Source organism: Phaenicophaeus curvirostris, unplaced genomic scaffold (genome assembly GCF_032191515.1).
Source record: "Phaenicophaeus curvirostris isolate KB17595 unplaced genomic scaffold, BPBGC_Pcur_1.0 scaffold_50, whole genome shotgun sequence".
Taxonomy (NCBI): domain Eukaryota; kingdom Metazoa; phylum Chordata; class Aves; order Cuculiformes; family Cuculidae; genus Phaenicophaeus; species Phaenicophaeus curvirostris.
This window is the reverse complement of record NW_027206673.1, coordinates 1,522,744-1,539,847: the sequence shown is the minus strand read 5'-3', so window position 1 is coordinate 1,539,847 and position 17,104 is coordinate 1,522,744. Positions and strand designations below refer to the sequence as shown.

The 17,104-nt window shown below is 48.6% G+C and overlaps 1 protein-coding gene across 1 annotated transcript; it reads right to left on the bottom strand.

Annotated features, from left to right (window-relative positions):
* Positions 1-10,106: 10,106 nt before the first annotated feature.
* Positions 10,107-15,263, bottom strand: LOC138733957 (dual specificity protein kinase CLK1-like). Its single transcript, XM_069881478.1, has 10 exons — positions 14,970-15,263; positions 13,710-13,800; positions 13,197-13,263; positions 12,161-12,277; positions 11,861-12,027; positions 11,690-11,784; positions 11,471-11,600; positions 11,240-11,322; positions 10,463-10,642; positions 10,107-10,369 (listed from the first exon to the last, which is right to left on the bottom strand). The coding sequence occupies exons 1-10, from the start codon at positions 15,261-15,263 to the stop codon at positions 10,220-10,222; spliced, it is 1,374 nt and encodes a 457-aa protein (XP_069737579.1). The 3' UTR covers positions 10,107-10,219.
* Between the last annotated feature and the right edge of the window lie 1,841 nt (positions 15,264-17,104).

Here is a 17,104-nt window from a genome sequence, read left to right as displayed (position 1 = left end):
AGTGCCAAAGGGCCCTTCGAAAAGCCCCCAGACCCTTCTGGAGCCTCCCAGGGCCCTTCTAAAGGCCCCCAGACCCTTATAGAACACCTCATGACAATTCAAAAGGCCCCCAGACCCTTCCAGAGCCCCCAAGGGCCCTTTTGAGGGTCCCCAGACACTTCTAGAACACACTGGGATTCTTCTAAAGTCACCCAGACCCTTCTAGAGCCCCCCAGGTCTGTTCTAAAACCTCCTAGGCCCTTCTAGATCCCCTCAAGGCCCTTCTAAAGGCCCCCAGACCATTCTAGAGCCCCACAGTGCCCATATAAAGGCCATCAAACCCTTCTAGAGCTACTCATGATTCTTCTAAATGCCCCCAGACCCTTCTAGAGCCCCCCAAAGTCCTTCTAAAGTAACTTAGATCCTTCTAGAGCACCTCATTACTCTTTTAAAAGCCCCCAGACCCTACTAGAGCACCGCAGGGCCCTTCTAAGGCCGCCAGACCATTCTAGAGCCCCTCAGGGGCCTTCTAAATGGTCCTAGACCATTCTAGAGTCCCCCAAAGCTCTTCTAAAGGAACTTAGACCCTTCTAGAGCACCTCATGACTCTTCTAAAAGGCCCCAGACCCTTCTAGAGCCCCCCAAGGCACTTCTAAAGGCATACAGACCCTTCCAGAGCCCCCCAGGTCCCTTCCAAAGCCTCCCATATCCTTCTAGAGCCACTCAAGGCCTTTCTAAAGGCCACCAAAGCATTCTAGAGGCCCTCAGGGCCCTTCTACATGACCCAAGACCCTTCTAGAGACCCAAGGCCCGTTTAAAGGCCCCCAGACTCTTCTAGAGCGCCAAAAAGACCTTTGAAAAGCCCCCAGACCCTTCTGGAGCCTCCCAGGGCCCTTCTAAAGGGCCCCAGACCCTTTTGGAACTCCTCCACATCCTTCTAAAGGCCCCCAGACCCTTCTAGAGCCCCCCAGAACCCTTCTAAAGCCTTCCATACTCTTCTAGAGCCCCTCAAGTCCATTCTAAAGGACCCCAAACCATTCTAGAGCCTCCTAAGTCCCTTCTAAAGCCCCCCAGACCCTTCAAGATGCCCCCAGGGTGGTTCTAAGGGACCTCAGACCATTCTAGAGCACCCCAGGGCCCTTCCAAAGGACCCCAGACCCTTTCAGAGCCCCTCAAGAGTCTTCTAAAGGCTCCAAGACCCTTCTAGAGCACCCCAGGGCCATTCTAAAGGCACCCAGACCTTTCCAGAGCCCCCCAGGGCCCTTCTAAAAGCCTCTAGAAACTTCCAGAGCCACCCCAGCCCTTCTAAAACCAGCAGACCATTCCAGATCCATCCAGGGTGCTTCAAAAAGCTCTCAGACAATTCCAGGGAAACCCAGGGCCCTTCAAAAGGCCCCCAGACCCTTCTAGAGCCCCTCAGGCCATTTTAAAGGCCCCCAGACTCTCCTAGAGCCCCCCAGGGCCCTTCTAAAGGACCCCATGCCCTTCCAGAGCCCCCCTAGGCCTTTCTAAAGGCCCCGAGACCATTCCTGAGTCCTCCAGGGCCCTTGTAAAGGCCCCCAGACCCTTCCAGAGCACCCCAGGGCCCTTCTAAAGGACCCCAGACCCTCCTAAAGCCCCTCAGCGCCCTTCTAAAGGCCCCTAGACCCTTCTAAACCCCACCAGGGCCTTCTAAATGACCCCAGACCCTTCTAGAGCCCCCCAGGGCCCTTCTAAAGGCTCCTAGACCCTTCTAGAGCCCCTCATGACTCTTCTAAAGGCCCCCAAACCATTCTAGAGCCTCTCAGGACCCTTCTAAAGGCCCCCATATCATATTAGAACCTCCCAGGGCCCTTCTATAGGCCCCCAGAGCCTTCCAGAGCCCTCCAGGGGGCTTCTAAAAGCCCCCAGACCCTTCTAGAGCCTACCAGAGCCCTTCTAAATGCAGCCAGACCCTTCAAGAGCCCCTCATGACTCTTCTAAAGGCACCCAGACCCTTCCAGAGCCTTCCAGGTCCATTCCAAAACCTCCCATATCCTTCGAGATCCACTCAAGGCCTTTCTAAATGCCACCAAAGCATTCTAGTGCCCACTAAAGCCCTTCAAAAGCCCCCCAAGACCCTTCTAGAAGACCCCATGGACCTTCTAAAGGTCTCCAGACCCTTCTAGAGCCCCTCATGGCCCTTCTAAAGGTCCCCAGACCCTTCTAGAGCCCTTCAGGGCCCTTCTAAAGGCCTTCAGACCCTTCTAGAGCCCCCCAGGGCCCTTCTAAATGACCCAAGACCCTTCTTGAGCCATTCAAGGCCCATTTAAAGGCCCCCAGACTCTTCCAGAGTGCCAAAGGGCCCTTCAAAAAGCCCCCAGACCCTTCTAGAGCCTCCCAGGACCCTTTTAAATGCACCCAGACCCTGCTAGAGCCCTTCCTAGACACTTCTAATGGCCCCCAGACCCTTCTATAGCCATCCAGGGCCCTTTTATAGGCACCCAAACCCTCATGGATCCACTCATGACTCTTCTAAAGGCCCCCAGACCCATCTATACCCCCCCAGGGCCCTTGTAAAGGCCCCCAGACCCTTCTAGAACCCCTCATGACCCTTCTTTAAGGCCCCCAGACCCTTCTAGAGACTCCCAGGGCCCTTCTAAAGGCCCCCAGACCCTCTTAGAACCCCTCCACACCCTTCTAAAGGCCCCCAGACCCTTCTAGAGCCCCCCAGGGCCCTTCTAAAACCTCCCATACTCTTCTAGAGCCTCTCCAGTCCTTTCTATAGTCCCCCAAACCATTCTAGATCCCCCTAAGGGCCTTCTAAAGCCCCCCAGACCAAAGCTTCCCATATCCTTCTAGAGCCACTCAAGCCCTTTCTAAAGGCCCCCAAACAATTCTAGAGCCAACTAAGGCCCTTCCAAACTACCCCAGACTCTTCCCGATGCCACCAGGGCCCTTTTAAAGCTTCCCAGATCGTTCTACATGCCCCCAGGGCCCTTCTTAATAAGGGTCAAGAGGTGCTCTAGAAGGGTCTGGGCGACTTAAGAATGGTGTTGAGGGGCTCTAGAAGGGTCTGGGGTCATTTAGAAGGGCCCTGGGGGGCTCTAGATGGGTCTGGGACCCTTTAGAAGGGCCTTGAGGGGCTCTAGAATGATCTGGGAGGCTTTTGAAGGGCCCTGGGGGGCTCTAGAATGGTCTGGGTGCCTTAAGAATGGCATTCAGGGGCTCTAGAGGGGTTTGAGGGCCTTTAGAATGGTCTGGGGGCCTTCAGAAGGGCCCGGGGCATCTAGAATTGCCTGGGCGGATTTTGAAGGGCCTTAGTTGGATCTAGAGTGGTTTGGGTACATTTAGAAAGGCCTTGAGGCCCTGAGTGGTCTAGAAGGGTCTCGGGGCATTTAGAACCATCCTAGGGGATTCTATAAGGGTCTGGTGTCATTTAGAAGGGTTCTGGGTGGCTCTAGAAGGGTCTGCGGGCCTTTAGAATGGCCCTGGGAGGGTCTAGAAGGGTGTGGGGGCCTTTAGAAGGGCCCTGGTGGGCTCTAGATGGGTCTGAGGGCTTTTAGAAGCTCCCTAGAGGTCTCTGGAAGGGTCTGGGGTCTTTTAGAGGGGCCCTGTGGGTCTCTAGTAGGGAATGGGAGCCTTTAGAAGGGTGTTGAGTGGCTTTAGAAGGGTCTGGGGTCCTTTAGAAGGGCCCTGGGGGCATCTAGAATGATCTGGGAGGCTTTAGACGTTCCCTGGAGGGCTCTAGATGTGTCTGGGGACCTTTAGAAGCACCCTAGGGGGTTCTGGAAGGGTCTGGAGGCCCGTAGAATTGCCTGGGGGGCTCTAGAAGAGTCTGGGGTCCATTAGAATTGTCATGAAGTCTCTAGAAGAGTCTGAGGTCCTTTAGAAGGGCCCTGGGGGGCTCTAGAATGAGCTGTTGGCCTTTAGAAGGGCCCTGGGGGGCTCTAGAATAGTCTGAATGCCTTTAGAAGGGCATTAGTGGGCTCTAGAATGGTCTGGGGGATTTTAGAAGCATCATAGGGTGTTCTAGAAGGGTCTGGGGGCCTTTAGAAGGGCCCTGTGGGGCCCTGAAAGGTCTGGAAACATTTAGAAGGGTGTTAAGGGGCTCTGGAAGGGTCTGGGGGCCTTTAGAAGGGCCCTGAGGAGCTCTAGAAAGGTCTGGGGGCTTTTAGAAGGGGCCTGAGGAGCTGTAGAAGGGTCTAGGGGCTTTTAGAAGGGCCCTGAGATGCTCAGGAATGCTCTGGGGTCATTTAGAAGGGCCCTGGGGGGCTCCAAATTGGTCTGGGTTCTTTTAGAAGGGCCCTGTGATGGTCTAAAATGGTCTGGGGTCCCTTAGAAGGGCCCAGGGGGGCTCTAGAAGGGTCTGGGGAAGTTTAGAAGGGCCCTGGGGAGCTCTAGAAGGATCTGGGATGCTTTAAAAGGGCCCTGAGAGGCTCAGGAATGCTCTGGGGTCCATTAGAAGAGTCCTGAGTGGCTCCAGAAAGGTCTGGGGGCCTTTAGAAGGGGTTTGGGAGGCTCTTGTAGGGTCTGGGGGCTTTTAGAAGAGTCATGAGGGGCTCTAGAAGGGTCTGGGGGCCTTTACAAGGGCTCTGGGTGCATCTTGAAGGGTCTGAGGGCCTTTGGAGGGGCCCTGGGGGGCTAGAGAAGGGTTTCGTGGCCTTTAGAAGGGCCCTGGGGTGCTCTAGAATAATCTGGGAGTCTTTAGAAGTGACCTGGGGGGCCCTAGAATTCTCTGGCGGCCTTTTGAAGGGTCCTGAGGTGGTCTATAAGGGTCTGGGGTTCTTTAGAAGTGTGCAGAGGGGTTCTTGAAGGGTCTGGGGGCCTTTAGAAGGGGTCTGGGGGGCTCTAGAAGGGTCTTGGAGTTTTTAGAAGGGCCCAGGGAAGCTCTAGAAGGGTCTGGGTGCCTTTAGAAGGGTCTTGAGCGGCTCTAGAAGGATCTGGGAGCATTTAGAAGGGTAGGTAAAGGATCTAGAAGGGTCTAGGTGCCTTTAGAAGGGTTTGAGGGGGTCTCTAAGGGTCTTGGGGCCTTTAGAAATGATCTGATGGTATCTAGAACGGTCTGGGGGCCTTAAGAAGCACCCTGGGTGCCTCTAGAAGCATCTGGGGTCCTTTGGAAAGGCTCTGGGTGGTTTTGGAAGGGTCTGGGGGCCTTTAGAAGGGCTCTGGGGGGGCTCAAGACAGGTCTGGGTGCAGTTAGAATGGACATCAGGGTCTCTAGAAAGGTCTCGGGGCTTTTAGAAGGGCCCTGGTGATCTCTAGAAGGGTCTGGGGGCCTTTAGATGGGCCTGGGGGCTTTAGAAGGGTCTGAGGTCCTTTAGAAGGGCTCAGTTAGGCTATAGAAGGGTCTGGGAGCCTTTAGAACAGCCCTGAGGGGCTCTAGAAGGGTTTGGGGCCTTTAGAAAGGCCCTGGGGGGGCTCTAGAAGGGTCTGGGAGAATTTAGAAGGGTAGGTAAAGGATCTAGAAGGGTCTAGGTGCCTTTAGAAGGGTTTGAGGGGGTCTGTAAGGGTCTTGGGGCCTTTAGATGGGATCTGAGGGTCTCTAGAACGGTCTGGGGGCCTTTAGAATGGCCCTGGGGGTATCTAGAATAATCTGGGGTCCTTTAGAAGAGCTCTGGGGTGCTCTAGAAGGGTCTGGCGGCAGTTGGAGGGGACGTGAGGGGCTCTAGAATGGTCTGGAGGCCTTTAGAAGGGCTCTAAGAGTCTCTAGCTGGGTCTGGGTGCCTTTAGAAGGGTCATGGGGGACTCTAGAAGGGTCTGGGGTCCATTAGAATAGTCCAGAGGTGCTCTAGAAGGGTCTGGGGGCTTTAAGAAGGGACATAAGGGGCTCTTGAAGGGTCTGGGGTCATTTAGAAGGGCTCTGAGGGGCTCTAGAAGGCTCTGAGGGGATCTAGAAGGGTCTGAGGGCCTTTAGAAGGTTCTTGAGGGGCTCTAGAAGGGTCTGAGGGCCTTTACAAGGGCCATGGGGGGCTGTAGAACAGTCTGGGGTCCTTTTGAAGGGTCGTGGGGGGCTCTAGAATGGTCTAGAAGCATTTAGAAGGGACGTGGAGCTCTGGAAGGGTCTGGGGGCCTTAAGAAAGGTCCAGAGGGCCGCTAGAAGGGATTGGGGTCCTTTAAAAGGGCCCTGGGTGGCTCTAGAAGGGTCTAGGGGCCTTTAGAAGGGCCCTGGGCTGCTCTAGAAGGGTCTGGGTTCCTTTAGAGAGGCCCTGGGAGGCTCTAGAATTGTGTTGGGGTCTTTAGAATTGACCTGGTGGGCCATAGAATTCTCTAGCAGCCTTTAGAAAGGCCCTGAGTGGGTCTATAAGGGTCTGGAGGCCTTTAGAAGGGTGCAGAGTGGTTATTATTCGGAAACGGTGTGGCCAGCAGGTCCAGGGAGGTTTTCTCCCTATGGACTTGGCACTGCTGAGACCGCTCCTCGAATCCTGTGTTCAGTTCTGGGCCCCTCAGCACAGGAAGGATGTTGAGGCTCTGGAGCGAGTCCAGAGAAGAGCAATGAAGCTGGTGAGGGGGCTGGAGAAGAAGAGGAGCGGCTGAGAGAGCTGGGGGTGTTTAGCCCGGAGAAGAGGAGGCTGAGGGGAGACCTCATTGCTCTCTCCAACTACCTGAAAGGAGGTTGTGGAGAGGAGGGAGCTGGGCTCTTCTCCCAAGGGACAGGGGACAGGACGAGAGGGAATGGCCTCAAGCTCCACCAGGGGAGGTTCAGGCTGGACATTAGGAAAAACTTTTTCACAGAAAGGGTCATTGGGCACTGGCAGAGACTGCCCAGGGAGGGGGTTGAGTCACCTTCCCTGGAGGGGTTTAAGGGACGGGTGGACAAGGCGCTGAGGGACATGGGTTAGTGTTTGATAGGAATGGTTGGACTTGATGATCCAGTGGGTCTCTTCCAACCTGCTTATTCTATGATTCTATAATTCTATGCAAAAAGAGCACTGTAGTGCTCTGTTTTGGTGGCTCACCCTCCTTTGGCTTTTTTTTTAATGCCTTTTATGATTTTCTTTGGAATGCGCAGGCAGCCAGTGGCTTAGATACTGCCAGTAAAAACAACAAAGATGCTCCTGTTCCCTCTTCTTCCCAGCATGCCAGCTACATGTTCATCACTGTTCATCTTTGGCTCCCTAAATGATTATATGATCCTGTTTATGGTCTGTCTTTTGTTATTGCTGCTACCAGCAGGTAGCTTTTTCTTTTTTTACAGTCTTTAGAATGATTTTGATCCTGAAAATAGCAAGAAGCGTTGCTATAGCGTGATGTTGTTGTCACTGTCTCTAGCTTTTTTCACTACCAAGAAGACTTGTAGCAGGCACCATGGCTGCCATTTCAGTCAACAGGAGATCTAACTTGCAGTCATGGAGGGTGGTGTATAAGAGCTTATAGTTAGATTTGAATAAAATATAAATATCCAGAGCTGAAAAAGAGAAAACTAAGGGAGAGGTGGGGGGTGTGGAATAGAAAATCAATATCCTTTCCACAGATAGCTCATCAGACTATTGGATTTCATGAATTTTATTTGAAAGCATGGAATGAAATATTTATCATTTCCATGTTTCTTCCCCTGTTTACTTATTGTTGAGTCTTGGATATGTACTGTTGACTGAGATAAGTTATGAGAAATGTTACATCTAAAGAACATGCAAAATTTTTGGTTTGATGAGCAAATACACGTGTATAAATTCTTAGTAAGCTGGGAGTGCAGTGATGTTTGCCTTGTTTATTGATTTTACAAAGTATGATTAAAGGGCACCTCAAATGGTGCCCTTGAATACCAAGGAGGCGTCAAATACTGTAATTGCTGATGGCTGATGTCTGACTTGATCTCAAAACCTTCTTCCAGCAGAGACTCCACATTCTCTTCCATGAGAGTTTTGTCTTTCTTCAGCAAAATTTTTTTCTCAAGGGCCAAATAAATCCTTCTTGTTGTCATTTCAGCCCATTATTTGTCAGTCATCCTCTATGCATTTGTAGATTATTCCCTTTTTCTTCATGGAAGTGTTTGAGACCTAAATATGTCTTCTCTTTTTAAGCCTGGAGTAAACCAGATTCTTGCAGTCTTTTTTGCATGTGTTTTCCTCGCTTATGACATACTTAGACCTGAATCACTCTCCCTGCTGTCCTCTAGATACTCTCCATGTTTCTCCTGACATACAATATCCAAAATCATCCCTGCAAAAACTTTACTGAATAGCTTGGAGGAATTACTTTGTGTCTGGGTACTATACTGATGCCTTTCTAGCTAAATAGACTGTTTATCCATCTCACAACAATATGCTAAGTGTGTTTTAGAAAACCTACACAAAAGGAATTGAAACTGTATTTTAGATTCTCAGTTTGTGAGAAAACAATACATTAAAACTGACTTCTTAAAGAAACGAACGGTAATTTCATACTTCCTCTACTCCAATCTTTTTCCCAGTATTAACTATTTATGCTAGCTTTTTATTTGCTAGTTAAAGCAAACTTGACTTGTTCTTAAAGGCCAGTTATTCCAATACTTCATGTGTTTGAATAGTACTGTAGGATATTTACTGTAGAACAAAGATCTTGAACTTTTAACACAGGAGAAAGGAGGCCACCTGCTGAGGAGTGACAGGAAGTAGTGTACTGGTATAAATGCTTTGTAGAAGGGACAGTTTTATGGTAGAGATAATGTACAAGAAGAAATTCCATATTTAAGTGCAGTCGGGAGTAAATTTGTTATACCCATGCTACAGGAACCACAGTGCTTGATATGATCTTCCAGAAGATTGATGTACTGTGAGTTCAGTTTCTCGTGATGATATCATAGAATCATAGAATAACCAGGTTGGAAGAGACCCACCGGATCATCGAGTCCAACCATTCCTACCAAACACTAAACCATGTCCCTTAGCACCTCGTCCACCCGTGCCTTAAACACCTCCAGGGAAGGTGACTCAACCACCTCCCTGGGTAGCCTATTCCAGTGCCCAATGACCCTTTCTGTCATGAAAAGTCATGATTAAATCAGCAACAGAGTGCTAACAGACTTTGTTTTGTTTCCCGGTCCCACCGAGAACATAGACAAGTTCCCACTGCATATAACCATGACTTCAGTATTTGGCCACAGGCAAGGCTACTGTCACAAACCTTCCACATTTCCAGTAAAATCACCAGAAAGCACTTGTATTTTCTGGGCAAATCAAGTTCGCTATGGTAATGCAGAAGCTGTTTCATGCTGTTACACCCCAGAAATATATTATACGTTTGTGTACTGGACCCACTCAGTCACTTAATTGCAAAGCTGAAAAATCAAGATTACAGCTAATTATGGACTCCGATGGAATATATTGGCAACTGGTATTTGTTCTTGATCATGATATTGAGGCAGAGTACTAAGTCATAAAGCACTTTGTAGGCTCAGAGGGGCTCTTGGGCGGGTCATTTTATACCTTTCCCAGTTTGGGTTGCTGTGTACCACACAACCTTCACTTGCATGGTGCTAGGCGGTGTCTCCAGCTCGTGCCTGCATGCAGCGACCAACCGCCACCTCCACCCCAAGATGAACTTCTGTGGAGTGCTGATTTGCTGCCTTTGTGGTTTCAGCGGCTCTTGCGTTACAACCTGGCAGTGGTTTTCGACAATCTTTGAGACAGGATTTCCCAATTTGGCTCCTTACACAAGCCTATCAGCTTTCTTGGAGTTCTTAATGGAACGACTCTGGACAGCTCGTAATCCAAGAAAGAGCTGCTGGAAGAGGGAAGTCTCTACCACTGCACGCCAACAATGACCATTCACAGGAATACTGGTAACCAGAGTGCCCTCCTAAAGCTAACAAAAATAATCATTCCTTATCGCAGTGCAATCTCTGTAATACTACAGGGATCTTCCTTCCTGTGTAGCTTGATTTTTTTCTATCAAATAAAGGCCATCCTCACACTTAAGAGCAAGGGCTTTCCCTGTCCTCTTACTCAGAAAAGAAACCTCAGTCACTCACCAAAGGGCAAACATCAGCCCTAGGTCTTCTGCACTTCCAATGACAGTCAGATAAACCCCAATTAAATTAATATGTTCTGGCTCTTGGGAGGCATATAGAGTAGAAGGTGCTCTTGTCCACATGAGAAAAGTGTCCTGAGATATTGTTTTACTGGAGAAACACAACCGGGCTCATCAGTATCTTTTTCTTAAATTTTATTCCGACAAATGAATTTGAATTCAGCATCAATAACTAAATACGTAACATACACACAGAAACAAACCGCACTTAACATAGTTTACGTTTCTTTACAGACAGACAGAGAAGCTCATCTGCCTCAGCACTAGGAGTCTATGTGCTATTTTGCTGCTTCAGCGGGAGGAAGAAAGGATGTTCCAGAGCTTCTTCCAGAGTAATGCGCTTCTCTGGGTCATACTCCAGCATCTTTTTGATCAGATCAAAGAGGTTCTCATGGTCACAATCGTAGCACATCATGTATTCCTTTGTGAAGAAAACAACAAAACACAGGCTTCCAGTCTTAGAATTGCACTTGGAGCTCCTCTGCCAAGAAGCATCTTCCCCCTGTAATCTTACCTTCAAGGGTTTACAGCACCCTGAGACGTGTTGCCTAGCAGCACTGTATTCATCCCAGAGCAGCCGGCCCTTATAAAAATAATTCTGTTTCCTTAATGAAACAACTCTGTTAATCATTTGCTCTGGCAAAGGCCCCAGCAATCGCTCCATCATCACCAGGTGTTCTATGTCTTCATCAGTCTGGAGAGAAGTCAAGAGAGACATTTTTCATTCTTGGTTATGTGGAAGTTATCAAGAAGCACACACCAGCCTGACTTCATTTTTGACTGTACCCTGCAAGCAATAAGCTGAACTTGGTCAAGGAAAAAGGTGAGGCTCAAGTTCTCTATTTCCTGAAAGAAGTTACTATCTACTGGAGTTTATTCCCCTTCCCCTTCCCCTTGCCTTGGTGGGCTTTTTCTTTTCTTTCTTCAAGTTCAACTTCAGCAATGCTGTTAAGAGGACAGGATTGAGGTGTTTGAGTAGTATTTGCTGATGGTGATAGATGAAGCCACATCTGGTATTTAGGGTACCTTGTAAATTCCAAACGTCAACAGGGCGACCCTTCCTTTCAAGCCTCTGCCAAAATGTCTACTGGAAGCAGCTTGTCAAAATCTGCTCCTGAGAACATTCGTTGGTGCCTACATCTTCCATTCTCTTCAACCTGGCATCACAGAGAAAGGCAGCTTACTTCCTTGCACAGACCATTCCTCTCAGTCCCCACCTCTCCGTAGCCTTTGTTCATCATGTTGGGGAGTGTTATGCATGCTGCACCCTTTTGGGTTCATAGTTCCCTACCTGAAATACTAAGTCTCCAAGGTAGTACTCCAGGAGAGTACATCCTATGCTCCAAACATCGCATGGGTGGGACCATTCGAGCTCTGTGAAAAGGTTCAGGTTGTTTATGTTTAGACCAGGCTGCGAACATTCAACAGCTCAAATAAGATGTCAAATATTTCTCTAGCTCCATTCAATCGCACACAAATGTCATACGTGAAAGATCAGCTGAACAAACCACCTTCTACTGACCTAGGACGACTTCGGGAGCTCTGTAAGGTATGGTAGTCGCCAAAGTGCCATGATGCTCATGATCGTACGTGGCACACCCAAAGTCCACAAGTCTGATGTCTGCTTTTCTCAGTATGCGTTCACTGCATTCCTGAAACGAAAGGCGATGGGATGAAAGTGACCAAATAAATGCAGAGGATGGCTGAGGAGGAGGGAATGGGGAAGAGGACAGCAGCTTACCAGCATGGGGTCATACTCTTCTACATAGGCAGACCTCAGAAAGACAATATTGTCTGGCTTCAGATCCGCGTGCGTCAAATTGTTCATATGCAAAACTGCAAGAGAAATCATACATTTAGTGGGTTCCGCAAACAAACTTTAACAAATAAAGCAAAGAAGGAACATACTTACAGTTGACAGAGGTGCAGATCTGATAGGCCATATGTCTAATGTCGTCCAGGCTAAATGGCAGGAAGTCGTTGTCTCTCATAAAGTCAAAGGTGCTGAGCCCCAGGAGCTCAAAAACAATGCAGACGTGTCCACGGTACTCAAACCATCGCAGCATCTGGACACAGTGGCTGCAAAAGCATGGAAACACATGCATTGCAACAGCAAGTTGTGCAGCGCTCCTACATACACTGTGTGTTAGAGAAAGCATCATAGTAGAAGTCTTCAAGCCAGAAGACAGCACAGTCGGCTTTGTGTGCTTACTAGGCGTTGCTGGGGTCTGATGCTTTTAAATCTTCCAGCACTTTTATTTCATCTCGAGTGGCTCTGGAGAACAAATCGGTATTTTTTGCTATTTTCACTGCCACATGTTTGCCTTCCCTGGAAAGACAGGTTTTAACAGAGATTAGAACAATGAGTACTTTTAACTCAGACTCTTGAGTAATTAACACCCCATCTGCCTTGTTCCTAACACTGGAAACTTTCTGGGAAAAGGGCACACTGACTTCGTATAACCCAGAGTCATCTGTTCACAAACATGACTAAAACTTCATCTTTACATTTTGAAAACATACTCGATCCTTTAAAGATCGGTATCATTCTTCAATCCCCTTTTACCTCCCCTTCATTCCTCTGGATGCTGGGCTAATACTGGAAAAACTTCCCCACTTCACAGCCTAAGACGACCCTTAATCAAAAATGGGAAGCCGCCTTCAGTCCTCCAACAAGTAGTAAAAATGTCACCGAGGTGTCAAACGCCTTCGGCAGGGACTGGGAACACAACCTCCTTCCATACTATTTTGCACACAGCAAAAGTGCCATCAAACACAACATTTATTTTTCATTTCTAGTGCCCACTCTGTCAGAACCCAAATGGCGCTGCCTCCTCGCAGGTGACGCTTTAAGGGCAGCTACACGATGTCAGACACTGCTCGTTATCCAGAACTGGGGGGCATAGGCCGCAAGGCTGCCCAGTGTGGGGGCTGCAGCTGCACCCCACGCCCTCTCCGGGCCACCTCTCCCCATCAGCACTGACCTCTACCCAGCTGGGCTGTGCCTGCAGAAGACGCAGCCTTCGCCTCATCCACAAGCCCTGCACAACCCTCGTGTCTAGGGGCTGCTTTTAGCAGCAGGAACCAACGCACACTTTTGTCTGGCAGCTGCGCTGGCCTTAGAGAAATACAGAGAGCGGCACACAAGGAAGCAAAGAGAAAGCCTGACGGGATCAGAAAGCACTTCCTGAGCCTCACGCTGAAAGCCTCAGTAAAACAAATGACAGGCACTGAATTCAAAGACTTACGTTTCGTGATCGAGGCATTCCACTACTTTTCCATAACCACCTTGGCCCAACACAGCAAGAACCTCATCTATAAAGAAAAGAACTCTTAATCGTACAAGTGGTGAAGTGACTCAGCTATTAAACAGCCTAGCAAATAATTAACAATAAGAGATCAAACAATCAGAAGGACTAAGTACTATCACCAAATGTTGTTCTAGGCTGTGCTCTAGATTTTAAATATCTGGTCTGAGAGATGTTACTGGACAACTCTCTTCAAAGTACATTTACAGGGATCACATTCCACTAAGTTCATTAACTTCATTTTTGGTTTTGGGAGGGAGGGAAGAGAAAGAGGGAAAAGGCCCCAGAATATACCATTAATAGTATTTACAATAGAATACAAAAAAAATAATGATCCCACCCCCTACCAAAAGATCAAGAGAGAAAGAAAAGACTTTAGAACCCCCTTGAATCTTCCACTAAAAGAACTTGTTCTGTTTGAAAGGATAAAAAATATTGAAAAATATTCTATACATCTTGCATTTAGCATGTCTCCACAGTGACAGATCAGGTGACCCGCCTCGACGTCCTCCACGCTCCTGGCTGTGCTCCTTCGACGACTCGCCTGGAACGGCATCAAGATTGTCCAGCCAATTAACAAACCCGAGTGAATTCAGCTCAGAATACAAAATGCATTCAGCAGGGAGGCAGTCGGGCACTCAGATAGGGGTCAGGCCACAAGCAGTAGGCAGGAGCAATTTCCAATTCAGCCCCTGGCAATTCACAGGGCGCTTCGTTTATGTTCCAGTGCAGAAAGGTGGCAAGGAACAGATTTTTCAGGTGAGATACTCCCAGTGGGAAGGCAGCAGAAAATTACAAGGTCATTATTTTCCTTTCACAAGGTTGGTTCCATGAATTTTCCTTCAACATTTCGGTGCCCATATTCTTGTTTAAAGCAAAAGCATTTAAGAATTCTCTTCTATGCATCAAAGGTATCTTTTATATGTATCTTCCAGAGGGAGAGGACAGAATGTGCTTCTGTATTATTGTATACAATCGCCTTCTGTCCACATCAAAATACTCCTCTAAAGTAACTGAAATTAAATGACTAGTCTGAATATTTGATAGGAATTGTTTGGTTCATCACACACAGAGCATACACATTTACTTTAGGCCATCTCAGCTGAAGATCTTGCATTAAAAATCCTATCTGCAGCTTTTTCAGTAGTTAAATATGTAACGAAGACCAGAACAACTGCCCCACTGGCAGGCAGACGTCATACATATCTGACTCCACAGATGTTTCAGCATTTCTTAGAACATCTTAATAAACATGTTTTACAGAAGTAAAAATCAGATGTGATCTCCTCTCTGTTTCCGCAATACCAAGTTAAAAGCAACTTTAATAGCCCGGACTTGCATTTTCGAGGAGGGCTGAAATAAATGCCTGTCATCAGGGAAATTCCGAAGGCACAAGGGAGATGCCTGTGTTTCAGGCACTCCAGTGAATGGTTCTTGTTCATTGATCTGGTCAAATATATCCCAGGAACAAACAGCAAGACTGTCCTGTTTGCTGTCACAAGTGTACCTGCAAACTATACATTGCACTCAAGAAAATCAAATCCCAGCAAAAATACCAGCAAAAGGAATAAACAACTATTGTTATTGACAGAACTCCCTATCCCCGCTCCACTCAACGACTGCTGCCTAGATAAGAATTAATCTTCACAAAATAAAGAAATCCTCCATTGGAATGGGTCACATCTGCAAATATTCATAGAGACAGGGCCTTGCCTGCAATTCCATTCTGTGACCACTCGTCCCGCTACGATCCAGTTTACAGCACTTGCTCCCCTGTGCGCTGCTTGCTGATCTCGATCTCTTTTTAGCCATCTTGCCTCTTTCAAGACCCGATTTGTTGTACTGGGACTCCGGTGCACCGCTTGCTGATCTTCTCTTTTCAGACCCATTGCAACTTTCAAGATCCATTTTACACCGCTTGCTCTCCTGTGCACTGCTTGGTGATCCACTCTTTCTCTTTTTAGCCCTCTCGTCTCTTCCCAGATCCGGACTTTCTTTTTGATCCATGTCAGCATAATTTGTTTGCTCGGAATGCCACGTCTGTAACCAAGACACATCCAATGGTTTGGATTGGAAGGGACCTCAAAGCCCATCGAGTTCCAAGCCGCCTGCCATGGGCAGGGACACCTCCCACCAACCCAGACTGCCCAAGGCCCCATCCAGCCTGGCCTTGAACACCTCCTGAGATGGGGCAGCCACAGCTTCCCTGGGCAACCTGGGCCAGGGCCTCACCACCCTCATAGGGAAGAATTTCTTCCTAATGTTCAATCTAAATCTTTCCCCTTCCTATTTGAAGCCATTCCCCCTCCTCCTGTCACTACGTGCCCTTCTAAACAGTCCCTCCACTGCTTTCCTCCAGGCCCCCTTCAGGTACTCTAAGGCCACTATAAGGTCTCCCCAGAGCCTTCTCTTCTCCTGACTGAAGGAGCCCAACTCCCTCAGCCTGTCCTCATAGTAGAGGTGCTCCAGCCCTCGCATCAGCTTTGTGGCCCTCCTCTGGACCCATCCGAATGGTTCCATATTCTTCTTATGTTGAGGATTCCAGAACTGGACACAGCACTCCAGGTGGGGTCTCACAAGAGTGGAGTAGAGGGGCAGAATCCCCTCCCTTGCTCTGCTGGCCACACTTCTATTGATACAGCTCAGGACACAGTTGGCCTTCTGGGCTGTGAGCGCACATTGCCAGCTCGTGTTGAGGTCCATCAACCAGCACCCCCAAGTCCTTCTCTGCAGGGCTGCTCTCAGTCACATCATCCCCCAGCCTGCAGGGAAACCATGGATTGCCCCAACCCAGGTGTAGGATCTTGCCCTTGGCCTTGTTGAACCTTATGAGGTTCACATAGTCCCTCTTCTCCAGTTTCTCCAGGTCCCTCGGGACGACAGCCCGTCCTTCTGGTGTAATGACTGTGCCGCTCAGCTTGGTGTCATCTGCAAACTACAGTGGGAGGGGCTTGATTCCCCTGATCTCCATCTTGCTGTTCATTAAGAGAGGGGGCATGAGGAGAGCAGTTGCCAGTGAGGCAAACACGTTGTTGAGCACCTCAGCCATGCCCTTGTCTGTCGATAGAGGTCCACCATTTTTGTTCATCAGTGGGGGTACGCTCTCTTTAACCTTCCTTTTTGGGTTGAAATATCTGTACTAGCCCTTCTTGTCAGTCTCTGCTTCCCTTGCCAAGCTCTATGTAAAGCATCGTTAAATATTTTCTAGCTCTGTGCAGCTCCCTTGTCCCCGAGGACAGTTTCCTACGAGGTCCTACCAATCAACTCCTTGAAGAGCTGCGAGTCTGCTTTCCTAAAATGTAGGGTCCTGACGCTGCTCCCTGCCCATCCCACGTCCCTCAGGCCCTCGAATCCACCAGCACGTTCTCAGAAACTCAAACCCAAAGTTAAAACCTCTCTGGAACCCTCACTTGAACCCAAATCAGACCAGTAATTTCACATCATTCCATTGTTACCATGGAAATGGCATCAGAAAAAAAAATAAAATACCCAAAAACCAAAAATCCAAATGTGGTTATAGAGGCAGCACAACTGGGACTGATGAGCATCTTGTATCACCTTGTAATACCAGTTCCAGACTTGGGAGCATAAGGAACTGCCCACGGCTTCCTCATGATCTACAGACACCACAGTGTGCCACCCAAGTCAGACCTTTGGGTCAAATGAACCACTTTTCAGTTCTTATTTACTTATTTTACTGTGACTGAGATACCCAGGCTGTGGGTGGGCAGTTCCTCACTCATTAGTTCCTCTGACTCCTATTTGTCCCCACACTGACAGTCCTACGTGTCTCGCAGAAGGAATCTATCACCCCATAATTCCTTGATCTGACCATGGCTGCTCCAACC

Excerpts from the sequence above, each read along its gene's own strand:
- LOC138733957 (XM_069881478.1), bottom strand. The coding sequence starts at position 15,263 with ATGGATCAAAAAGAAAGTCCGGATCTGGGAAGAGACGAGAGGGCTAAA. Across the intron at positions 13,264-13,709 it reads AGACATGCTAAATGCAAGAT|ATGAGGTTCTTGCTGTGTTG; the intron begins GTATAGAATATT and ends TTTTCTTTATAG. Across the intron at positions 11,323-11,470 it reads AGCTCCCGAAGTCGTCCTAG|AGCTCGAATGGTCCCACCCA; the intron begins GTCAGTAGAAGG and ends ACCTTTTCACAG.